Source organism: Oncorhynchus mykiss, chromosome 7 (assembly GCF_013265735.2).
Source record: "Oncorhynchus mykiss isolate Arlee chromosome 7, USDA_OmykA_1.1, whole genome shotgun sequence".
Classification (NCBI taxonomy): Eukaryota; Metazoa; Chordata; class Actinopteri; order Salmoniformes; family Salmonidae; genus Oncorhynchus; species Oncorhynchus mykiss.
The window spans coordinates 31200854-31228353 of record NC_048571.1 but is presented as its reverse complement, the minus strand read 5'-3'; the positions used below and the strand labels follow the sequence as shown (position 1 = coordinate 31228353).

Here is a 27500-nt window from a genome sequence, read left to right as displayed (position 1 = left end):
GGGTAAATCAAGTAGCCTAGACCGATATCACAATACAGGTATATTTTATAATGCATATTCAATAGGAGCCTGTGCATGATGTGCAGTTATTGAGCTTGTTTTAGATGATTTCATGGGGCTACAGATGAAAAATAATATGTTTCCCTTCCATTTGGGAATTCCTTTATTGTACTGATCAACAGAATGTGTATTGAAGAAGCAATATCTTATTTTATAATACTGTGCGCTGTCTCTTCACTGCCCCCCTTGGTGTTTTTCAATTTTGTTGCATTACAATCTGTAATTGAAATATATTTCTATTTGGATTTCATGTAATGGACATACACAAAATAGTCCTAATTGGTGAAGTAAAATAAAAAAATAAAAACTTGTTTCAAAAAGGTGGTGCATGCATATGTATTCACCCCCTTTACTATGAAGCCCCTAAATAAGATCTGGTGCAACAAATTACCTTCAGAAGTCACATAATTAGTTATATAAAGTCCACCTGTGTGCAATATAAGTGTCACATGATCTCAGTGTATCTACACCTGTTCTGAAAGGCCCCAGAGTCTGCAACCACTAAGCAAGGGGCACCACCAAGCAAGCAGCATCATGAAGACCAAGGAGCTCTCTAAACAGGTCAGGGACAAAGTTGTGGAGAAGTACAGATCAGGGTTGGGTTATAAAAAAATATCAGAAACTTTCAACATCCCACGGAGCACCATTAATAAATTCATTATTAAAAAATGTAAAGAATATGGCACCACAACAAACCTGCCAAGAGAGGACTACTCACCAAAACTCACGGACTAGGCAAGGAGGGCATTAATCAGAGCGGCAACAAAGAGACCAAAGATAACCCTGAAGGAGCTGCAAAGCTCCAAGGTGGAGATTGGAGTATCTGTCCATATGCCGTACACTCCACAGAGCTGGGCTATACGGAAGAGTGCAAAAGCCATTGCTTCAAGAACAAAATTGGTGTTCACCAAAAGGAATGAGGGAGACTTCCCAAACATATGGAAGATACTCTGGTCAGATGAGACTCAAATTGAACTTTTTGTCCATCAAGGAAAAAGCTATGTCTGGTGCAAACCCAACACCTCTCATCACCCCGAGAACACAATCCCCACAGTGAAGAATGGTGGTGGCAGCATCATGCTGTGGGGATGTTTTTCATCGGCTGGGACTGGGAAACTGGTCAGAATTGAAGGAATGATGGATAGCGCTAAATACAGGGAAATTCCTGAGGGAAACCTGTTTCAGTCTTTCAGAGATTTGAGACTGGGACGGAGGTTCACCTTCCAGCAGGACGATGACCCGAAGCATACTGCTAAAGCAACACTTGAGTGGTTAAAGGGGAAACATTTAAATGTCTTGGAATGGCCTAGTCAAAGCCCTGAACTCAATCCAATTGAGAATCTGTGGTAAGACTTAAAGATTGCTGTACATCAGCGGAATCCATACAACCTGAAAGAGCTGGAGCAGTTTTGCCTTGAAGAACGGGCAAAAATCCCAGTCGCTAGATGTGCCAGGCTTATAGAGACATACCCCAAAAGACTTGCAGCTGTAATCGCTGCCAAAGGTGGCTCTACAATCTACAAAGGGGGGATGAATAGTTATGCACGCTCAAGTTTAGTTTTTTTGTCTTATTTCTTGTTTGTTTCACAATAAAACATATTTTGCATCTTCAAAGTGGTAGGCATGTTGTGTAAATCAAATTATACAAAACCCAGAAAAAATCTATTTTAATTACAGGTTGTAAGGCAACAAAATAGGAAAAATGCCAAGGGGGTGAACATTTTCGCAAGACACTGTAAGAGCTAATGTGACATCTTTTACACAAACACACACACACAGTGAAAGAGACATGAGAGACATGAAGTGAGGGAGACGAAGGGAATTAATAATGTTTTTGGTTTTTGGTGACAATCCGCTTTGAAATCAGCATATTTTGCATTATGGTTTGCGTATTATAAAAAACAAAGCATGAGAGTAGTGAATTCATGTTAGCTTAAGCTATAAACTAGCAAGCAAAGTTAGCCGACAAAGCTGGAAGCTACCAGTATCTTCTTGCATTGTAAAGTTTTCTAGCCTGTAATGGACATTGTTTTGCAAACAGTAACAGTTGCGACATTTATACAAGCCGTGTTGCATTATTCAAGTGTGTTAACTTCTGTGCAGCATGAGTGGGTAGGTAACATGATGCAGCCCAGACTCCCAGTAAGTGCAGTGGTTACTCAGGACAGGCGACTAGCAATGAGTAAGGGACTGTACCTTATTTATAATGAGGGACACCTGGAGAAAATTGGACCTGGATGGCCCTCCCTTCAGTAAAATATATGTTTACTTACCCCCCCCCCTGAATGCTTAGGGGGAAAAAAACTCCTCTATATTTCATAATAATAATTAAAACATAGTGGATAGCAGAGAACATGCCTATCGTTTAACCTCACTCCTAGGTCAGACCACAGAGCCTTAGATATGCAGTTTTAGAAACTGTTCTTCGTTTTGTAAGCATTACATGGCAAAGTAGCCAGAAGGTTGTGGATTCACAAACCACCCTGACAAGGGTAGGGAGGAAAGGATATTCATTATAATAATAGCTATCATCAGATGTTCCTTTTTATAAACGCATTTCATGCAATTCTACATGACTGGAGACAAGCAGAATTCTTTTAAATACCTCAACAGAGCATGGCAACGAATAAGTGCATGCTGCAGCACCGGAAACATTTTGATTTCTAAACAGGCTATTGTTAAAAAAAAAGGATAGTCTAAGTTTGTAACAGTGCTAAAGTTGTCTACAAACTGTAAAAAAAAAATGAAAGCAACATAATCACTTTCAACTGAAGTATCTGATCATCAATGAATTTGAGAAAAAGCATTAGTTGTTTCCCACAGCTGCTGCATATAATCAGGTAGGCCTATATGCACTTTTTTTTATTTGGGAAACTCTCATTTTCTAATTTATTCTATTTTATTCCATGATATTGTCAGAAAATAGATTTCTGTTGACTGTGAATAGGGCATGGAAATATAAGAGCATCTGTCATGTTATATTAACAAACTAGGCATGCATATCTCACTGCATGATCCCCAAACCAAAGAGTGGCCAAACTCATATTTCTAATTCAAAGGCTTACAATGACTGTATAGCCTCGGAATGTCATAGAGACAAACCAAAGATATCCCATATCCATCGTCTTTCCCAGGAATTTTACAGCTTGTTTCTAGTATTTCAGACTAAAGCATCCTTATAGGTTGCTTAATATAACCAGGTCTATCATAACAAGGGGTAGGCCTATACTTTTAGTCATTTTCTTTAACAAAATCCACAATACCCTCACAAACGCCCTCAATTCGAGTCCTGGTTTTAACTTAACACACCAAGCTCTTCACTGACACTGAGAAACTGTATTTAAGGAGTGCATGGTGATTGAAGGAATTGGCTGACAAAATCTATATATACCAGACTATAATTCAGTCTGTCAAACAAGTAGGCCTACCTCTTATTTCTTGAATAGGAAGAAATAGGCTCCAACACAAATCCCTCTTGTTGTTAGTAGCCTAATGGTTTTTATTTTATACTGAGTATACAGTATCATGTACAATTATAATTAATATGCTTTGTTTGACTGATTGTACAAACTTTTTTTTTTGTACTTATATTTGTGGTGGGCTTTTGGGCTTCCAACCTCACCTGAATACCAATTTTACCCGTTATTTTTATCTGTACTGTTGTGTCTTTCACTTCTTTTCTTTGGTGCGCATAAATACAACCTGAAACCTAAAGTCAAATTAAAATGGACTGTTTAAATGAATTAGGCCTTCTGGATTTTAGCCTAGTTTCAGCACCCATACGCTGTTCATCTCTGTGGCTGCACCCCTGACGCTTAATTGTAATGTAAGCTATGTAAATTACTCGAATATGGGTTATTATGAGGTCCAGAACCCAATTTATTTCTAGAATGCTGCTGTAGATTATTGAAATGTACACGATAAAGCACATTTTTCACACATTTCAAACAAACAGGCACACTCTAGCTCAAAAGCAAAGTTGACTTACTTTTAAAGAGCACCACGTCACATTCATGTCAATAGGAATAACACTCATTTTGTTTTCCATTTTGTTTTCCATTGTCTCACTAATTATCAAAAAAGTCTTAACACTCAATACGCAAAAAAAAAAAACGAGAGCATTTAAATTGTAGTAAATTTGACTAAATTACTCACTCATATTATTTAAAAAGGACAATATTCAGACAATTTGACAGGCTGACTTGTTGGAAGGGTGGTGTCCTGTGACGGTGCCACGTTGAAGGTCACTGGGCTCTTCAGTGGGGTCATTCTACTGCCAATGTTTGTCTATGGAGATTGCATGGCGGTGTGCTCGATTTTATACATCTGTCAGCAACGGGTGTGACTGAAATAGCCGAATCCACTAATTTGAAGGGATGTCCAAGTACTTATGTATATATAGTGTAGTTATTGGGAATTGTCATCTTCAGCCCCCAAAATGACTCAAAAGTCTGCAAAAAAAATGTATTGTCTTCTCAGGAATTCAGCCTTCTCTGTGTCGCTCTTGACAACCCCCGTTCAGTTTCCTTTACACCCTGTAGGTCTGATATCTGATTGGAGGTTAACTCAACAGTATTCTATTGGTCAACAACTCAGATTATTTTACCTAAACAAATGGTTATGAAAGGTCTTAGATTCATTGTTCTTTCTCGTCTTTGTTCCTGACCTTCTGTGGTGAGATACACTCTCTCTTTCTTTGTCTCTCCACCCCAGGGCCTCTCTGATCATGCCTGGAATAATGCCTTGCAATGCTTGTTAAAACCTCTCTGATCTCCCAAACCCGGATCCGGTATCGTGACTACAGCCTCAAGCTCATTACCATAACGCAACGTTAACTATTCATGAAAATCGCAAATGAAATGAAATAAATATGCCATCTCGCAAGCTTAGCCTTTTGTAAACAACACTGTCATCTCAGATTTTCAAAATATGCTTCTCAACCATAGGAAAACAATAATTTGTGTAAAAGTAGCTAGCTAGCGTAGCATTTAGCGTTAGCATTAGCGTTAGCATCCAGCACGCAACATTTCAACAAAAACATAAAAGCCTTCAAATAAAATCATTTACCTTTGAAGAACTTCTGATGTTTTCAATGAGGATACTCTCAGTTAGATGGCAGATGCTCAGTTTTTCCCAAAATATTCTTTGTGTATTAGAAATAGCTCCGTTTTATACATCACATTTGGCTACCAAAAAAACCCGAAAATTCAGTCCTCAAAACGCGAACTTTTTTCCAAATTAACTCCATAATATCGACTGAAAACATGGCAAACGTTGTTTAGAATCAATCATCAAGGTGTTTTTCACATATCTCTTCATTGATATATCGTTCTTGGACACATGGTTTCTCCCCTATATCAAATGGAAAAGTACAAGCAGCTGGCAATTGCGCACCGAATTCCACGCAGGACACCAGGCGGACACTTGGAAAATGTAGTCTCTTATGGTCAATCTTCCAATGATATGCCTACAAATACGTCACAATGCTGCTAAGACCTTGGGCGAACGACAGAAAGTGTAGGCTCATTCCTTGCGCAATCACAGCCATTTAAGGAGACAATGGAAAACAGAGCTTCAGAAATTCTGCTAATTTCCTGGTTGATGCATCATCTTGGTTTCGCCTGTAGAATGAGTTCTGGGGCACTTACAGACAAAATCTTTGCAGATTCTGAAACTTCAGAGTGTTTTCTTTCCAAAACTGTCAAGAATATGCATAGTCGAGCATCTCTTCGTGACAAAATATCGCGCTTAAAACGGGAACGTTTTTTATCCAAAAATGAAATAGAGATAGAGATAGAGAGATCTAACAGGTTTTAATGCATTGCAACTTAAGTTATACACCTTATATGTGAATCCATTTATTTTACAATGTTAATTAAATACACTTGCAATTAGATTGTTCTTTTATTTTTTTATAATAATTATATTCAGTGTTTCAAAACAATTCAGTGAATTGGATGTGGTGGCGGACAGGTTGGTATTAAACACCACATCTGAAAGAAAGAAAAATCAGTCCAAAACCCTGTCACTGTCACTTTAGGGGCCCAGGCTGTATTGTACATGGGTGAATGGTGGGACTTGGGGCAGAGTCACTCCATGGAAATGTAGGCTCTCCTCTCTGGTGTGCTCTCCCTCTTCCATTCCCTCCTCCTCTCCCTCTTCCTCCTCCTCTCCATGTTCCTCTCCGCTCTCCCCTCTTCCTCTCTCCCTCCACTCTCCTCTCGCTCCAATCCTGCCTCCTCTTCCTCCACGCTCCACAGCTCTATCCCTCCTATCATCTCTAACTCCTCTTCCTCCTTGCCTTCTGCTGCTGAGCCCTGACTCTCCATATCACTTCCCTCGCTTTCACTGACGTAGAGGAACAGACTAACAGAGGGAGAGGGGAGGAGGAAAGAGGGGAACGGAGCAACAAATAGGATACAATTGTGGTCTCTCTCTCTCTGTCACTCACACTGTCTCTCTATCTTCCTTCCTCTCTTTTTCTAAACCATACACATACTCTCTTCCTAATAATCACCCTGTAGGGTGAATTTCAGCGGTAGAAATGAATTGCATCAGTAGAAACAGGACAAAACAAGCAACTTGTTAGCTGCTACAGTATGTAAACAAATATCACTGCAACTCAATATCATATAAGCTCCACTGCACAGGCAGTTAACCCACTGTTCCTAGGCCGTCATTGAAAATAAGAATTTGTTCTTAACTGACTTGCCTAGTAAAATAAAGGTAAAATAAATAAAATAAATATACCCTAACATGACAGCTAAGCTGTCAAATAATAGGAAAACGAGGCAATGTATAGCCTATGAATATATGTACCTAGCAACCATGACCTAAGATAAACACGAAGTACTCTAATCTCCATTTTGGTGGCTAGTTAGCTGGGTGTCAGTATAGCCAGCTAGCGATAGTGACAGCTGAGGTTGAGACTTTGCAAGCACAGCCCAAATTTATAGCCACACACAACTTTCCTTGCATGACAGACTAGCTAGTTAGCTAGCTATAGCAAGCAGCTTGGGCCGTTTCCATATGAATTGCATGGATTAAAACAAGACAAAACAACCAACTAGTTAGCTAAAACACTGCAACTATTTGCATGAGACAGAGAGCAATCATTTGAGCTCCTGCTTCACCACTGATGTGCTCGCCTGTACCAACCAAGTGATCATGACAGGATTTACTAATCTCAGAAGTATTCCCCAAGTTTCACAGCATCAAACATCAAAAACACCAAACATATCTGCTGTTCACTCAGCTTGACATCATGGCTTTCGAAGTGGGTGTGAATCCATATCACCAACCAACATACACTGAACAAAAATATGAACGCAACATGTAAAGTGTTGGTCCCATGTTTCATGAGCCGAAATAAAAGATCACCGAAATGTTCTTTCCACAAAGAAAAGCTTATTTCTCTAAAATGTTTGGTACAAATTTGTTTACACCCTTGTTAGTGAGCATTTCTCCTTATCCAAGATAATCCATCCATCTGACAGGTGTGGCATATCAAGAAGCTGATTAAACCTTGGGACAATAAAAGGCCACTCTAAAATGCGAAATTTTGTCACACAACACAATGCCACAGATGTCTCAAGTTTTGAGGGAGCGTACAGACTGCAGCAATGCCCAACAGAGCTGTTGCTAAAGAATTTAAAGTTAATTTATCTTAGAGAATTTGGCAGTACGTCCAACCGGCCTAACAACCGCAGACCACGTGTATGGTGTCGGGCCGAGCGGTTTTCTGATGTCAATGTTGTGAACAGAGTGCTCCATGGTGGTGGTGGGGTTATGGTATTGGGAGGAATAAGATACGGACAATGAAAACACTAGCATTTTATCGATGGCAATTTGTTCAAGTTCAATGACCTAATGACCATTGCCAAATGTCATTAGGCCTGCAGTTTGTGGAGTTTTGTGTAAAATATGTCTCTTTCCATTCACCACTGTTTGGAGGCTGGAGATATGTTGCAAGTGGATGAACGTGTGCGGACATCCTAGTAAAATAGACCTTTGAAGCAAAAACTCGGGAAGGAAGTACATTTTCTTCAAAATATAACTTTGCCCTGTGCTTCTCCGAGCATGGTCTTTATGTAGCCTAGGGCTATAGCCTATAGTATAGGCTATGGATCATTTTATTGAGACCATACCACAAGTTTCGGTATTCCGTGATAAAAAGGGGGAGGGGAGGGGGTATGGTCTGTGGAGGATAAAATATTAAGACATTGGACATTTTTCCCCTTTTTGTCCCCCCCTCCCCCTCAACCTCCCTCACCCCATAACACCCCCCCCCCCCCCCCCAGCCAGAATGCCTTCAAACACATCTTAAAAGAAAAGAAAAGTCATTGAGTTACAAAAATTAAATGTTACAAATTAAACACACATCAGCCTAACATTTTCAGGTTATTATGTTATCCAATAGGCCTACTGTATACAAAAGTGAAAATAGCTATTAAAAAAACTTGAACGGTGTAGATTGCATTTGATAGCGAGGTCGTCAAAATTGGAAAAGGTACCATCAAAATAGAGGTCATTACACTTGGTGAGGCCATTCCTCTGCCACAGCCTGAAAGTTGAATCCAGTATAGCTGGAAGGAAGAGGTGATTATTACATATAGGAACATGAAATCTGGGCAATACATTTATCTTGATACATTTCACTGCACCAGCTAAAGTAAGGTGGAGAATAATCCATCTCTGAAAGTCCAGTTTAAATGAGTTAATAAGGGGAATTAAGTTGCCATCAGGGAGGGAAGACAAGGTACGGGTGATATTGATCCATAAATATTTAAAGCCAGACTTGGACATACAAAATGGAATGGTATCCTGCGGAATGTGTAATGCTAATTCATTAATAGTAAAACATTCACTTTGAGAATGTATTTTTATAACACGAACAAACACACCAAACCTTCACAGTAGATCCACTATATCCGGGACACACTCACCAGGATCTGATATATAAAAGCAAGTCATCTGCATACAAGGAAACTTTGTGTTCCAGTCCCCATTTGTAAATACTGTGTATTGAGGGTGTGACCTTTAGCATAATAGAAAGGGGTTCTATTGCCAGGGCAAATAACAGAGGGTACATTGGACATCCTTGGCGTGTGGCCCTTGACAATGGGAAACACTTTGAACACAGTTTGTTTATACTGACGCCTTGAGTAATGAGTAAAACAATCAGATCCAGGAAATGAAGTTCACTCCAAAGCCACATTTTCCCAGTACAGAGAATAAATAGTCCCATTCTACCCTGTCAAATGCCTTCTCTGCATGTAAAGAGATAATTACTTCAGGAACGTCTGAAGATGCAGGACTGTATGACATTGAGCAGGTGCCGATTGTTAGAAAAGGAGTGGCGACCCTAAATAAACCCTGTCTGATCCATTGATACGAGGTCTGTCATAGTTGACTTTAATCGAGAGGCGAGCCGCTAACATTTTAACATCTAAATTCAAAAGCGAGAAAGGTCTGTATGAGCCACACTCATATGCATCTTTGCTGGGTACTCTGGTCCAGGCCATGTTTGAACATTTCATGAAGTAGTGGTGCCAGAATTTGATTGGGTAGCCATCTGGGCCAGGGGATTTCCCACTTTGCAATTATTAATTTCAATGGGATTAACTGTTAGAATACATGTGGTACTGTACATTTTGGGAATCAGATGTGAGGCAGATTTGTACTTGAGCTGTTGAGCTAGAAGTCGACCAGCCTTTTCTCCATGCTCATAAACAAAGCCACTTGCGCGGAGTAGATGCTGCTTAGTTTTATCTGTGGATAGTACAATTTACTGAGTTTGAAGAGCTGATTAATGCTATTCTGGAATTAGACCAACAATACATTAAAATCCTTTCTTTGTAACATTCTGGTGATGGAAAGGAGTATTTTTGGTCTAGTTCCAGAGCGGCATTAATCAGCTGTAGTTGTCGTTTAATTTTCTGTTGTTTTTTGAGAAAAGGAAATAAGAACAACTTTAAGTGTTTCCCAAAGCGTAACTGGAGAGATCGAATGCATTTTATTTGTCTCAATATGCAGTAAATTGTACTTTCTTATGAATTGCTGTTCCCGTTGCCTTAGCATTGAATTTGGAATTAAATATTTGCCCCACCAAAGCTTTACGGAGTCTACCATGATCTGCTGTTCACAGATTCTTGTATGTTTCTTCTAGGAATGCTATATCGTTTGAATTTTTTTTTAAATAAGCTAATACTCTAGCTCATTTAACCGGGCCATTCATTGCTTTGACATCCAGCTTGTAAACCTAATAGCTGACCGCAACTCCCACCCCAATATCTGACATGTCAGTCATTTGAAATGTAGATTACTAAATTGAGTCTGGAGTAGAGATGAAAACCCTGCATTAGACCACCAATCATATCCTGTGATTTAAAAAAAGCACGTACCAAAAAGTTGGGCAAGATACTGTTGAATTAGAAGTAGAAAAAACGCCCCCCCCCCCCCCCCCCCCCCCCCCATCCACCTTACACAAAACCCTCATAATAATACATAAAAAATAAAAACAGAGCAAAATAAAACTGTCCTATGCTCGAACCTAAGGCGGACTGCAGGCTTCCCCAAATAAGATCAAACTCCCGGTTAACCATCTGTCACATAACCTACAAAAGAGGGCTCCCAATTATTAACAGCTAAGTATTCACAACACCAATTTTAAATAGTTTGAGCTCAATCATAAACAGTGTTACTGTCAAAAGTCGGTCACCTGTATCCTCTATTAGCTCTATCTAATAAACAGCAATAGTAAAAGAAAAGGTTTCTGTTGGTCAAGACTTTGAGCCCATGGGTTGTGTTAGGGGCGTTATCCATGCCTTGTCCCCAAACATCTACGTTCATAACTACAGGGAGTAAAACCTGATACTCAGGTGCAGTGCGACCAAAGCGCGACTGCAATAAAGACAGCATGGGAACGATCCTGCAAACGCGACCAAAAAAAAACAAATATAAAAATAGCAACAAAAATATCCCAACAACAGTGTCCAACCAAGAAGTAAAAATCTATATATATATATATAGATATATATATCTAAACACAGACTGAGACAATTAAAGGCATTACACTTACGAGAAAGCATATGAAAATATTCAATTAACCGGAGTCAAACCCTGAGATTGTAGCATTAATACATAGTCTTGAGAAAGGTGAATGACTAGCTAGCTAGCTAATGCTAACTTAGCTCAAAGAAAATCATAATAAACCCATGATAGGTACAACATACATGGCACCACACATAGCTGGTAAATAGCTTATCATTAGCTCATTATAATCACTACAACATGCAACAAATTATTTTACACACATCATAGGTGTCCATTACCATCAATGCAATAATTATTTGTCACCAGTACTTGAAAACGTGAATAAAACTGTAAATACATTATGCTCCATACATACATAAAAACATACTTACATACCTACTGTATGCTACAGTAGAAATGACAACACGATATACAGAAAATAAGGCACTTAATTTGATAGGAATGCACACATGTCCTAAATTATTATTTGTAAGGAAAACAACAATGCAACAATGCAAGCGCCAGCCAGAAAATGTGCCAGTTTGTGCAAGACTGTGCAATTGTCTGCAAATCACGCCTCGCCAATCTGGAGCAGGGCGATGATTAGTTATGCCTCTTATCGCCCATTTGTGTTCACGGCTTTATGACATGGAACAATATTTTTTTTTTTAACTCCAGCCAAAGCCTGCACCTGCTTCAGTGTCAACAACAACGCTTTGGTCACCTTTATCACCGGTCCTGGCAGAACTCACAAAGACACTCACTTCAAGTGTTTATTTTTCTACCCAGTGACAGGGCAGGGTCGAGACTTACTGTAGTGTAGTAGTATATCTCAGGGCACACGAGCGCCCAAGCCTGACCTTTTCACAAGGGACTAAATAATATGGCAGGCATTAGTACACTCCGACAAATTGACATTAGCCTAGCCAATTAGGGGCATTTAATCTTCCCGCAAAGAAACAAAGCGGGTCATTGGCGGTAGAGGAAGTGTCTGGGGGAAGTGTGTGTGTGAATGCTGGGGAAAGGTTAATGGTCTCTCTGGAGGGAGAGAATGCACAAGGGGTCTTTGTTACCCTTCCAGGCGCATTACTCCGACAAAGCCCCAGGTCTTGAAGGAGCTCAGCCAGTTCATTACTGCCAGCTTTCATTCTGCCGGGCTAACATTGACTTTAATGCAATTTAATACTTTCACTTTCCCCTCCTATTTGTCTGCCGCTGTCTTTCTTTAATCCTCAGAAAGGGGGTTTAGACTGTTTTTTTCAAATGCCCTTTTGTTAGCCAAAGAACTGACGCATAGACAAGGTTGACTGGTTGTCTTATTGAGAACCCTTATTTGAAGACGGTGGTTACACAGTATGTCAGTTATAGGGCCTAATAACATGTTCAAGGGAGATTGACATGGTCCAGAAAGTCCATGAGTAAAAACACCACCCTGATCAGCGTGAACTGAGTGTGCACTTTTAACTTCATACTGAACCATACCTAAGCCAAAGCATGGATGGACACCGTTCTCCTTCACAAAGTGCAAATCACTGGTGGCTAAAAAGCTCCACCTGGCGAAGCTAAAGGAGCAACCACAAAGCTTCCAGAATAGACCATTTCTTTCTGACACAGCACTGTCAAGTCCTCAGAAGCCAATAAATTATGCGATGAATTCTCTCAAGGCCTGACAAGAGGTAACAGGAAAGGATAGAAAAGGGCATCTTGAATGTGCCCCCCATGATGACACAATGTCCTCTCGTGGACGTGACTGAGGCCAGGAGGTGGACCCGTCCCTGGGAACCATCTGGGATCAAAGGCAATGAGCGCTGTGACACCCATTTCGACAACATAACGGCCAATTCGGTCCTCCGAGCTGGATTGCTATTGTCACTTCATCGACTTCTGGAGAGGCTTGTTTCATTCAAATAAACAGTGCATTCGGAAAGTATTCAGACCCCTTCACTTTTTCCCCAAAAAAATTCATTACCATTGATGTCTTTATTGAGACAAATAAAACACATTCGATCTCTCCAACTATGGTTTGGGAAAATCATTTCCTATTACTCTCTTCTCAAAAAACAACAGAAATGTAAAAAACAACAACAGATGACTAATGCTATTCTGGAACTAGACTAACAATACTCCTTTCCATCACCAAAACTAAGCAGCATTTACTCCATGCAAGTGGTTTTGTTTACAAGCATGGAGAAAAGGCTAATCGACTTCTAGCTCAACAGCTCAAGTGCAAATCTGCCTCACAGCTGATTCCCAAAATGTACACTACCGCACATATTCAAACAGTTAACCCCATTGAAATTAATAATTGCAAGGGAAATCCCCTGGCCAAGATGGCTAGCCAAACTAATTTTACAATAAGTTCTCTGCCAAACTGGCACCACTCCTTCTTGAAATTTTCAAACATGGCCTGGACCAGAGTACCCCAATCTCTGATAGAGAACCTGGCGAAAATGCATATGAGTGTGGCTCATACAGACCTTTCTAGCTTTTGAATGCAGATGTTGAAATGTTAGCGGCTCGCCTCTCGATTAAAGTCAACTATGACAGACCTCGTATCAATGGATCAGACAGGGTTTATTTAGGGTCCGCCACTCCTTTTCTAACAATCGGCACCTGCTCAATGTCATACAGTCCTGCATCTTCAGACATTCCTGAAGTAATTATCTCTTTACATGCAGAGAAGGCATTTGACATGGTAGAATGGGACTATTTATTCTTTGTACTGGGAAAATGTGGCTTTGGAGTGAACTTCATTTCCTGGATCTGATTGTTTTACTCATTACTCAAGGCGTCAGTATAACCAAACTGCGTTCAAAGTGTTTCCCATTGTCAAGGGCCACACACCAAGGATGCCCAATGTACCCTCTGTTATTTGCCCTGGCAATAGAACCCCTTTCTATTATGCTAAAGGTCACACCCTCAATACACAGTATTTACAAATGGGGACTGGAACACAAAGTTTCCTTGTATGCAGATGACTTGCTTTAATATATCAGATCCTGATGAGTGTGTCCCGGATATAGTGGATCTACTGTGAAGGTTTGGTGTGTTTGTTCGTGTTATAAAAATAAATTCTCAAAGTGAATGTTTTACTATTAATGAATTAGCATTACACATTCCGCAGGATACCATTCCATTTCGTTTGACCATGTCTAGCTTTAAATATTTAGGGATCAATATCACCTGTACCTTGTCTTCCCTCCATGATGACAACTTAATTCCCCTTATTAACATGTCTGGACTTTCAGAGATGGAATATTCTCCACCTTACTTTAGCTGGTAAAGTGAATTGTATCAAGATAAATGTATTGCCCCGATTTCTGTATTTGTTACAATGTCTCCCTCTTTTTCTAACCATGTCTTTTCTCATTTCAATGGTTAAACTTATATCTTACTTTTTATGGGCTGGTGGGAATCCAAGAACAAGTCAAGTATTCCTCCAGAGAGATAGAACACACGGAGGACAAGCCCTTCCTAACTTAATACATTATATTATTACTGAGCAGCAAATATACAACACATTATTTACTGGCTTCACACTCCAGAAACTGACTAGTGTCAACAGAAGCCAACTCCTGTTTCTCTTTGCCAGCTTTAGTCACCTCCAGTATTCCTCTCTCAGCTTCAACCTACACATCCAATCCAATTGTTAACAGTACTCTTAAACTTTGAACTCAACTAAATCAACATTTTTATTTCTGTGATTTCTTTATTCAATGTCCTATATGTCATAATCACCTCTTCCTTCCAGCTAAACTGGATTCCACTTTCAGGCTGTGGCAGAGGAATGGCCTTATCAAGTGTAATGACCTCTATATTGATTGCACCTTTGCCAATTTTGACGACCTCGCTATCAAATGCAGTCTACACCGTTCAAGTTTTTGGGGGGTATTTCCAATTCCGCTGCTGTAAACAGCATATGAAATGTATTTATTAGACTGCTTTTCTAGTTTAAATCGACTGGCACAGAGGCAAATCAAACTAGATTAGGTCACACACTGCAAATTAAAACCATCAAAAGAAACTGAAATTATAGCCTAGCAATATGTTAACACACATAATAATAGGCCATTGTCTATATACAGTGCATTCGGAAAGTATTCAGACCCCTTGACTTTTTCCACATTTTGTTACGTTACAGCCTTATTCTAAAAGGGGTTCAATTGTTTTTTCCCCTCATCAATCTACATACAATACCCCATAATGGCAAAGCAAAAACTGTTTTTTTATCTATTTTAGCACAGTTTTTACAAATAAAAAACAGAAACATCACATTTACATAAGAAATCAGACTCTTTACTCAGTACTTTGTTGAAGCACTTTTGGCAGCGATCACAGCCTCAAGTCTTCTTGGGTATAATGGGTTCAAGTTCAGGCTCTGGCTGGGCCACTCAAGGACATTCAGAGACTTGTCCCAATGCCACCCCTGCGTTGTCATGGCTATGTGCTTAGGGTCATTGCCCTGATGGAAGTTGAACCATCGCCCCAGTCTGAGGTTTTGAGAGCTGTGGAGCAGATTTTCATCAAGGACCTCTCTGTACTTTGCCGCGTTCATCTTTCCCTCGATCCTGACTAGTCTCCCAGTCCCTGCCACTGAAAAACATCCCCACAGCATGATGCTGCCACCACCATGCCTCACCGTAGTGATGGTGCCAGGTTTCCTCCAGACGTGATGCTCTGATTTAGGCCAAAGAGTGCAATCTTTGTTTCATCAGATCAGATAATCTTGTTTCTCATGGTCTGAGTCCATTAGGTGCCTTTTGGTAAACTCCAAGCAGGCTGTCATGTGCCTTTTACTGAGGAGTGGCTTCTGTCTGACCACTCTACCATAAAGGCCTGATTGGTGGAGTGCTGCAGAGATGGTTGTTCTTCTGGATGGTTCTCCCATCTCCACAGAGAAATTCTGGACCTCTTTGGGTTCTTGGTCACCTCCCTGACCAAGGCCCTTCTCCACCGAGTGTTCAGATTGGCCGGGCGGCAAGCTATAGGGAGAGTCTTGGTGGTTCCATACTTCTTCCATTTAAGAATGATGGAGGCCACTGTGTTCTTGGGGACCTTCAATGCTGCAGAATGTTTTTACTACCCTTCCCCAGATCTATGCCTCGACACAATCGTGTCTCGGAGCTCTACGGACAATTCCTTCGACCTCATAGCTTGGTTTTTGCTCTAACATGCACTGTCAACTGTGGGACCTTATATAGACAGGTGTGTTCCTTTCCAAATCATGTCCAATCAATTGAATTTACCATAGGTGGACTACAATCAAGTTGTAGAAACATTTCAAGGATTATCAACAAACAGGATGCACCTGACCTCAATGTCGAGTCTTATAGCAAAGGGTCTGAATACTTATGTAAATAAGGTACTTCTGTTTTTATTTTTAATACATTTAATAAACATTTCTAAAAACTTGTTTTCGCATTGTCATTATAGAGAATTGTGTGTAGATGGATGAAGAACGTTTCTTATTTAATCCGTTTTAGAATAATTCCATAATGGAAAAAAATATGGAAAAAGTTAAGGGGTCTGAATGCTTTCCGAATGCACTGTAGACTAATACAGTGGTCACCAACTTTTTGGTGCACTGTACCTGTAAAATCTCATATGAGGAGCACTTTTCCATGGCTACCCTCTAAATCTGAAATAAATGTTTGACGGAGAGGCAGAGACGGCTGGCAGTGCAGCAGCTTTTTGTTTGAGGCTTCCAATCTGAGCAGCAATTTGCTGGTAATTATTTCCGTTGATGACAGAAGTAATTATCTATTAATCAAGTCTGAATTTACGTTAACCCTCTCTTCCTCTCTGTCCAATTAACGGTAATATTTTTGATGGATCCTGACAATTACGGTGGGGGTAGGGAATGTGTATGTACTTCTCCATCCATCTCACACTTTGAGGAGGAGAGATGGAGAAATGACGGTGCATGCCATTATCGATGAAGATATCTGGCTAGTTGGTGCGGATTTGTTGGTGTGAGGGTGGGTGGGACAGAGAAAGCGAAGGAGAAAGAGAAAAATTAGGAGAAAGAGAGACAATGAAGAAAGAAAGATAAGAGTCAAAGCTGACGGGAGAGCAGAGTGGAGATGGGAGGCAGATGCTGGATTACTGTACTGTGAGTCCTGGGAGAATTGAAGGCTCACTTCGCAAACATCACATCGAAAGACGCCTGTTTGAGAGCTGGAGGATTGTTGAGCAAACCGTAAGCAGAGCTTCCACAGCCTCGAGGGGAGCTTCCTTATTCTGGCACAGTCTCTTGAGTCTACACAGAGGAGCGTTCTCTTTCTGTCTATCCATCCCTTTCATTCTCCATTCTCTCTCATACACTCTCTTCCTCCTATCTAACCTGAACCTTCCCCTCTTACTCTTCCCTCTCCCTATCTTGCCTCCACACTCTCCTGCTCTCTCCCCCTCCCTCTCTATCTCCCTTTAGCTCACCACTCTGATTTCAGTAGTAGAGTTTCTGCTACTGTGTAATGAAGAGCTTCTTCCCAAATAGTACACTATTTCCTATATAGTTGCACTAATTTTGACGAGAGCCAATAGACACTGGTTAAAAGTAGTACACTATGTAAGGAATAGGGTGCCATTTGGAAAACACCCAAGGTGTGGGGAGATTGGCCTCCTGTGTATGGTCTTAAAATCCTCAGCTTTAGTTTCCCTCTCTGAATAGAATTCCAGCAAGACACAGTATAGTGTAAGATGATAGCATGAGATGGATGTCGCTGATTAACTGCTAGCTACAACACTAGAGTTCTCTCTTTAGGGATGATTTGGTATTTCTGTGTAGTCTTGATAACATCCAAACACAAGTCCAACAGGTTCTTTAACGTGAGAACTATACTAATCGCCATCAATTGATAAGAAAATATCCACATACTGTATGGCGTAGGAATAGAACACATGAAAATAGAGGAAAACAATGTTTGTGTTTTTTACCTAGATAATAGTCCTATTGTGTGTCAATTCCTCGCCAGTCAGAATTTGATCATTTCTTTGTCCCTTTTTCACACCACAAACATTGGCGAGAGAGGTGTTTTCTCAAATTACGGTTTATGTCTTGACCTGCTCTGTCAATTCCCAGGTGACAGTACAACGGATAAATTTCCCCCCCGTACGTTCATGAATCTCTCAATAATTGGGCAATACCTGTAAATCCAGCACTGCACAATGAGAAAAACATAATTAAATTGTATCACCTTTTTATACCCTCGGAATCCCCTGCTATCAGGAAACCCCTGCACCGACTCTCTCTTTTTCTCCATTTCTCTCTCCCTCTCTCATAGCAATCTCCCTCTATCTTCCTCTTTCTACTGAGTCATTATGTGCTTCGTGCCTTGAAATATCAGGTTAAACTTTGAGCAACTACAGAATGTATCACAAAAAGTCTCAGAGTGCTGAGTACACTTTATAAATACAGGCTCTGGTTTTCACCACAAAGAATATGAGCCTCGGTCAGCAATAAAACCAGGCATTCCTCCTGTGCTTCACAACAAGGTTTTCAGGCATGATATCTAGCTTTTAAATATGTAATTGAAAAAAAAAGAGAGAGAGAGAGACATTCTTCCAGCAGCTTGCACTTTAGCATCCTATGGCACAGGCCTGCCCCTGGATTAAGCTGTCATTTAGTCAGGCAAATAGAATAAGTGCTGTGGATTAGGGTGACACAGTCATGCAGATAAGCAGACCACTGGCAAATACAGCTCCATCCACTCACACAGCAAATGCAGCTCTCTTCTCTGGAAAAAAAGAGAGAACGTGACCGGGTGGGTGAGCATACTAAACAGACAGTACCGGTGAGTGACAGACAGCTTGTCAAAAAGTGCTCCTGCCTCTCTGCTGACCCGCTGTAGCCACGGCAACACAAGGGGCCAGACGATAACTGTGAGTTGAAAGAAACAATTAGGCTTCTGACAGGTTCTCATGGATTGATTGGGAAAAATCATGTTCCAGTTATATTTTTCACCTTTTTTACTGTTTTCAACCTTTTTTTCTCAAAGGCCCAAAGGATAGGCATGCGTGTGGAATTCATTAACTCTCTGACAGCCTCCCAACCCCATTTGTGCTCTCAGGTGTTTCATTTCTCGACCACTTGAAGTACATTTCCCCCCTCTCTGAAGTTTTGGAAGTGTAGTCGTTTCCCCTATCAGTGCTTGAGTGACTGCCAGTTACATTTGCTGGGGCAATCACAGTTGAATTGCTTGACACAATTTCTTGTTTGGATGAAATCCAGTTTCTTTAACCATCTTCTTTTACAATATTCAGACCTCTTTGAAATTGTTATTCAATCACAATACCTAATTAAAAGTTAAAGTGTATGTTTGCCTACCTGTGGAATAAAGCCCAATTATGGAAGTATAGCGACAGAGCAATTAAAAATAACTATACTGAACAAAGAAATAAACGCAACATGTAAAGTGTTGGTCAGATGTTTCGTGGGCTGAAATAAAATATCCCAGAAATGTTCCATACACACAAAAGGTTATTTTTCTCAACTTGGGTGCACAAATGTGTTTACATCCTTGTTAGTGAGCATTTCTCCTTTGCCAAGATAATCCAGCCACCTGACAGGTGTGGCATATCAAAAAGCTGATTAAACAGCATGATCGTTACACAGGTGCACCTTGTGCTGGGGACAGTAAACGGCCACAACTCAATGCTACAGATGTCTTGAGTTTTGAGGAAGTGTACAATTGGCATGCTGACTGCAGGAATGTCCACCAGAGCTGTTGCCAGAGAATTTAATGTTAATTTCTCTACCATACTGTCACAACTTCTGCCGAGGTCGGGTCCTCTCCTTGTTCGGGCGGCGCTCGGCGGTCGGCGTCGCCGGACTTCTAGCCATCATCGATCCACTTTTCATTTTCCATGTGTTTTGTCTTGTTTTTCCTCACACCTGGTTTCAACTCCCTCAATCAAGCACGCCAGCCCAGGACCTCCACATACAGCTTTTTCATCTATGGGGTCATCTTAGACCAGCCACCCGGACAGCTGATGAAACTGTGAGTTTGCACAAACAAAGAATTTCTGCACAAACTGTCAGAAACCGTCTCATCTGAATGCTCGTCATCTACATCAGGGTCTTGACCTGACTGAAGTCGTAATTGGCTTCAGTGGACAAATGCTTACGCTCGATTGCCACAGACACGCTGGAGAAGTGTGCTCTTCACGGATGAATCCCGGTGTCAACTGTACCAGGCAGATGGCAGACAGCGTGTATGGCGTGTGAGTGAGCGGTTTTCTGATGCCAATGTTGTGAACAGAGTGCCCCATGGTGGCAGTCTGGGTATGGGAAGGCATAAGCTACGGACAATGAACACAATTGCATTTTACGATGGCAATTTAAATGCATAGATATACCGTGACAAGATCCTAAGGCCCATTGTCGTGCCATTCATCCACCGCCATCATCTCATGTTTAAGCATGATAATGCTCGGCCCCATGTCGCAAGGATCTGGACACAATTCATGGAAGCTGAAAAAGCTCCAGTTCTTCAATGCCCTGTATATTAACCAGACATGTCACCCATTGAGCATGTCTGGGATGCTCTGAATCAACGTGTACACAGCGTGTTCCAGTTCCCGCCAATATCCAGCAATTTCGCACAACCATTGAAGACAAATGGGACAACATTCCACAGGCCACAATCAACAGCCTGATCAACTCTATGCAAAGGAGATGTGTCAAACCAATCCTAAATAACACCCCTTACTTTTTGGCTTCAGCCATTGTGGAATATCAACAAAACCTAACAGGAAATGTTTATAAATACTCTGGAGCAAACTGAAGTTCACGGTATACACACACACACACACACACACTATCTCTAAGCCGCCAACGTGTGTCCATTCCCTAACAGCAGGTTGACACTTATTGTCATGAGTTTTGTCCTGGAGGCAGAACAGTGATTTTCCCTTAGTGGGGCCAGCTGCAAAGTCAAAATTGGCTATATATATATATATATATATTTTTAAATAAAAACAACAATGGGCGTTTTCGTCTTAATTTAAGGTCGGCGTTAGCAGTATGCCTAAGGTTAGGGTTAGTTTAAAAATCTTAAGATATTATGACTTTGTGGCTGTGCCAGCTAGTGACCACTTTGCAAAGCTGCTTCCAGAACAAGATTTATGACGAAAAACACGAACCTGCTCCCTAAAATGGAAGAGCTGGCGAGAGGGGCCTTGAACACTGACACTGCATCAGCCTGGAATTACCATTAGTCTGGCAGCACTTGGCTAGCGAGTGTCCTCTCCAGCATACAGAGTGACTGCTGTCTCCTGTTACAATGCAGGTGTTAGGGTGCTGCAGGATGATGTATGCAAAGGAGTGGGGAGCCCTTGGTAATGTATGCAGAGAAGCAACATTTTTCCACTAGATTTCTTTCCTTGGCAAAGGGGCAATGAAAAAAACACCATGGGCTGCATTCAACACTACTATTTCCCACTGAAATGAATAATGTTGGTTGTCTGTTCTTCTGCTTATTTGGGAGAGTGGTGCTGAAATGCAGATGACTGACTGGCATGACATATCAATTCATAAAAATTAAATAAATATCTACACAGAATATCCTGATTTACAGCAGGGCCTACTGCACATTATATATTAAAGTTGTGTAACTAATGCACATTACCAACAAAAGAGAGGTTTCCATGCCTTTGTCCAAGAATTAAGTTAATAAATCAGTCTACCACCAAATCCATATGGAGTTATGCATCGGAAATAAATAAAATGGACACCAATCCATAAAGTGTGATCATCAATTTCTACGATAAATAACCACAAACGTAAGTAATAAACTGCCTTATTTTTTTTTAACGAAGAAAGGTTATTCCAAGAGTCTCGGATTTACAACCACCTTTGTCCTTCACTGTTTAGTAAAGTTATCTTGCGCGCATAATCCTCTGGTGTGGGTGAGTGTAATATAATGATGTGCCCAGAGCGCCACCTTACGGGTGAACAACTCAGCAGGCAGACCGTATCAAACTCATGAACACCGAATATGGTGGATAAATGAAGATAATTCACTCTGGTCATTGATATTTTTTTAAATCAACTTCCTCCCGGTCAACTTAACTGAGTGTGTGTCCCATAGACACCCAAGGCAATAGCAGCAGGTTCTGGTCTAAATAATTCATTGACTTTCATTTAACCAGAAAACCCCCCCAGAAAATAACAGCCAGTGGTGTGTCTCGCTTTCTCATCTGTCTCGGATGAATACTTTTTGTAGCCTTGCTCATAGACGAGATAAGAAATTCAATGGCACTGAAAAAGTATGATACAAATTGTAAAACAAATAAAATAAAATCTTTGACATTTGGCCTTCCAGTCTACGGATTTCAACCACGTTCATAAATGTCACGATTATTAATTTTCTTATTTAGATTCGTTTTTCTGTTTATTAACAGTGGATTTGAAGAAGGCCTACATGTATTTAATGGTTTTGCTCATTAGGCCTACTATCAGATATTCAACTAAATACAGTTTGAGAGCAAGAAAAAGCTAAGGTGACTGAGACAGCAGTCTGTTCCGTGGTATCAAGTTATTTTAAAATTTCGTCCAACTACCGTCATGTTAAACTGTTTAAATATAGGTTACAGCACAAATATATTTTCCACGAAAACTTTTGCCACAATGTAGCAATGGGTCTGTCTCACTTATTTCCAATCAAAACCTAATTTCGAATCGCGAGTATGAATATGATTATATCCGTACATAGCCTAGGTTAGGTTATAGGAATTAGCCTCGTGTATAGTGAAATGTTGTTTAAAAAAAAAAAAAAAAAGCTGAGTTTATTCGAGTTGGTCCACGTATAGCCTATTCAACGTTATGCGTAGTTTACTTATTATCACGTTATAAACTACTCCGAAATTACCGCTGCTTTGTGTAATGGTTACGTGTTGGATAGTTTAGCCTATCTGTGTCATAACGAGTCTGTATTACAGATACACGTCAATATTCTCGACTTTGTCAATGTCATGTTTTATAGCCCAGGCTACATGTGAAAAAATTATTGACCAAAAGCTCCCCAAATTGCGCTTTGAGTAACAAGTGCTCGAAGGGCGTGCATTTTGATACCGTGTGTCTGTGTGTGTGTGTGTGTGTTGTGTGCGTGTGTTGTGTGCGTGTGTTGGGAGCGTGCGTGCGTGTGGGTTCAATTATGTAGCCTACAATATTCGAAAATAAAAGTTGGAGACGCAGCATTAACTCCTACGCATGCACCTACCCACGGTCCCTGCGTATGCCACCTCCAAAGCAGACTCTACTGAGATGAAAGTAGCCTATAGGCTTCTAAGCACTTCCGAGAAACAAGAATACACTTACCTGGAAAGAACTGTCCACATATTAAGTCCAGCAGTTGAAAAAGAAGCGAAGCAATGATGTAGTTCCCTTTGTCCATTTTGTCACTGACTATTTTACATGCGCGCCTCCCGTCCGTTTACTCGCTGACTGTATACACTGACAGTACCCTCGCATTGGTATTGCAGTGAGGGAGTAGACCTACTGAAAGGCAGTAGACAGCAATCCCGGTTGATTGTATGACTTCAATCAGTAACTGATGGCAAGCGGAGTTGAGAACAGATAGAGAAGAGCGAGGAGAGTGGCAGAACATTCCGATGTCCCCGGGTTCCCTAAAGCCTACCTGCCGCTCCGACACGACGTTTGAACCTCTATCTCTGTGTTGGAGTCTTATATTCCGCTGTGCTGGGGCAGAAGAAAGACGTGACAGTGTGCGAGCTATTCTTTCTCCAGTGCTGACACTCACTTCTGATGCCGAAAGTGCGGCTGCTTCCTAAAAAAAGAGCAGCCTTTCGTGCGCCCAATGAAAGCTTCCCGCGCTTTGATAACCTTTTAGCTATGTCAAAAGTGAGATTTCATTGGCCCCCCTGATAAAGATAAGCAACAAATATTGTATAAAAGAAATAATACAATACATATTGTATGCTAATATTTTTTGGGGGAAATTATATTATTTTATACTAATACAATAGAAAATAAATAACGAGATTTTGTTTAACAAGTAATAAAAAAAAATCGAAAAAACATAGGGGTCAAAATTATTAGCACCTCTGTTTTCAAAACCTCCCTTTGCACGATAACATTACTGAGCCTTTTACTAAAAATGTTATGAGCTCTTAAAGCCATTCATAAATTATCTTTCCAGATCCTTGATAGCCTTCAACTGCGTTTATGGACTGCCCTCTTCAATTCAAACCACAGGTTATTTTTTATTTTTTTAAACTTCATTTAACTAGCGATGTCAGTTAAGAACAAATTCTTATTTACAATGACGGCCTACCGGGGAACAGTGGACTAACTAACCTTGTCAGCTCGGGGATTCAAACCAGCAACCTTTCAGTTACTGGCCCAACGCTCTAAACACTAGGCTACCTGCCTCCCCGTTTTCAATGGGGTTCAAGTCCGGAGACTGAGATGGCTATTGCAAAATATTGATTTTGTGTTCAATTTACTATTTCTTTGTGATGTAAAATTCAATGCCTCATTATTGCACAAATATGCCTATTTATTGCTCCCTGGCTTACTCTCTCTGTGAGCTGTTGCTTATACTAGGCTATTTACTGACTTCAATCCTCAATTTCACTACTTTTTCAAGATTCGTGATTACAAAGACTTTGACAAGATTTTGCAGAATAAAGGGGAGGCATGATAATACATTGACATCTGTAGACATTTGGCTACATAAACAGTAAATTGTGGATTTCAAAATACTTATTGAAGGATAGCTTAATCATTCAGTTGATTAGTCAAGACACAAAAGTATAGGCTAATCCTGTGTGTTGATTTATAATTAATATGATTTTATATCTGATTACTTCATGCTTTTGAGGGATTACACTCTCCACTTGGGCTGTGGACTTGTCCTGACATTTTGACCTGAGATAATAATCCAATTATGAATCAGTGTATTAATACAGTAAATATAGGCTAAAAGACCATTGGTTATAGGGCTCTGTTGTTGGCCCATTTCAAGGTGGTCGACGTCATAAAGGTATCCTGTATCTGATAATCATTGTATGTTGCCCCCTAGAGTTCAAGTCAGACTGTTCAAACTCATCACCGTGCAAGACATAATTAACTTATTTTAATGCAAATGAGACAACGTGTATTCCGTTCAGCACAGGTTGCATCGAGTCTGTCTCAAACACCTTGACCAAAATATATGAATCAGACACTGATGCCATCTACCATGTAGGGAGCACAGCAGCACATCACCTTCAATCATACTCCTAATTCAGACGTTCATAAAATGTTCCTTTTCAGTATTACATTCATTCTCTGATCCTTTGATTGGGTGGACAACATTAAAGTTCATGCCGCAAGAGCTCTGATAGGTTGGAGGACGTCCTCCGGAAGTTGTCATAATTACTGTGTAATCAGGCTACCCTACAGTGTGCTGTTTAGGCTACTGTAGACCTTCATTGTAAAACAGTTTTAATCAATTATTTAGTGACATTAATATATTTAGTGTAGTTTTATCTTTTATTTTTATGAAATTCACTGAGAAGGACGGTCCTCCCCTTCCTCCTATGAGGAGCCTCCACTTCTGAAGTCAGAAGATTACATACAACTTAGCCAAATACATTTAAACTGACATTTAATCCTTGTTTAAAATTGCCAGTCTTAAATCAGTTAGGATCACCACTTTATATTAAGAATGTGAAATGTCAGAATAATAGTAGAGAGAATGATTTATTTCAGCTTTTATTTCTTTCATCACATTCCCAGTGGGTCAGAAGTTTAGATACACCTAATTAGTATTTGGCATAATTGCCTTTACATTTTTTAACTTGGGTCAAATGTTTCGGGTAGCTTTCCACAAGCTTCCCACAATAAGTTGGGTGAATTTTGGCCCATGCCTCCTGACAGAGCTGGTGTAACTGAGTCAAGTTTGTAGGCCTCCTTGCTCGCACACGCTTTTTCAGTTCTGACCACAAATGTTCTATAGGATTGAGGTCAGGGCTTTGTAATGGCCACTCCAATACCTTGACTTTGTTGTCCTTAAGCCATTTTGCCACTACTTTGGAAGTATGCTTGGGGTCATTGTCCATTTGGAAGACCCATTTGCGACCAAACTTTAACTTTAACTGATTGAGGTGTTGCTTCAATATATCCACATAAGTTTCCTCCTCATGATGCATCTATTTTGTGAAGTGCACCAGTCCCTCCTGCAGCAAATCACCCCCATAACATGATGCTGCCACCCCCGTGCTTCACGGTTGGGATGGTGTTCTTCGGCTTGCAAGCCTCCCCCTTTTTCCTCCAAAAATAATAATGGTCATTATGGCCAAACAGTTATATTTTTGTTTCATCAGACCAGAGGACATTTCTCCAAAAAGTACGATCTTTGTCCCCATGTGCAGTTGCAAAACGTCTGGCTGTTTTATGGCGGTTTTTGAGCAGTGGCTTCTTCCTTGCTGAGCAGCCTTTCTGGTTATGTCAATATAGGACTCGTTTAACTGTGGATATACTGTATGTTTATTTAGCCTTTATTTAATTAACTGTGCGTTGCCCTATGGGACTCCCAATCACAGCCAGATGTGATTCGAACCAGGGACTGTAGTGATGCCTCTTGCACTGAGATGCAGTGCCTTAGACCACTGCACCACTAGGGAGCCATGACCAGTATGACCAATATATATTTTTTTTGATTCGTCTGACAAATATATACGATTCGTCTGACAAACAAAGACCTTTGCGTGCTGTATACCCAGATATGGATTGAAGCTGGCGAGACATTCAAAGACATCAAGAGATATGCTGGACTCTATGTCAGAGAGGTGTTTTTGGGACCACATCGTGTCTATTGTCCTGCTAATAGCCCTTGTGAAAAACAGTGTTTGAAAACATTTTTCCCCCTTCCACTTGCCTCTTCCATTAATTTTGAAAGAGTATTTATTTTTCAAAGTATTTTTATCATTATTTTATTAATGAAAGCATAAAGATGTTGATAAAGAAATACTGTACAGTATATGCTTTATCCAACATTTTGCGGTTGCATGAGGTTTGGAGTTAAAATGTTCAACTTTAGAGTACTTTTAATACATTGCATATTGGAATTTTTTTTTTTTTACACCTAGCCGAGCTTTCCTTTTGTAAAGGTTGAAGAGTCTACTGTCCTGCTAATAGTCCATTATCACTATGATCATGCTGTAACAATATATGGAAGCACCATGACCAGGATCTCTATTAATTTAAGTGAGCAGATTAGGGCTTTCAGGAGGAACGGAAAATTGTGTGTCTATTCATAAATCATGTGCCATGGAATCGGTACATCAAAAATCTCTTCACAACTTTTTAGCTAAGTGATAAATCTCCTTGATTTATCAAGACCATGCTGGTCTCAGAGCAGTGCGAAACGGTGCTGAAATAGTTGACCACATGCGGGTAG

The 27500-nt window shown here is 40.4% G+C and overlaps 1 protein-coding gene across 1 annotated transcript in view; it reads right to left on the bottom strand.

Annotated features, from left to right (window-relative positions):
• LOC110527653 (receptor-type tyrosine-protein phosphatase T) overlaps window positions 1-23850 on the bottom strand; it is a 511724-nt gene extending 487874 nt beyond the window's left edge. The window contains exon 1 of the mRNA XM_021609068.2: window positions 23414-23850. Coding sequence (XP_021464743.2) covers window positions 23414-23489 — 76 coding nt within the window. The 5' untranslated portion in view covers window positions 23490-23850. The remainder of the gene's footprint in view (window positions 1-23413) is intronic.
• Window positions 23851-27500: the final 3650 nt, after the last annotated feature.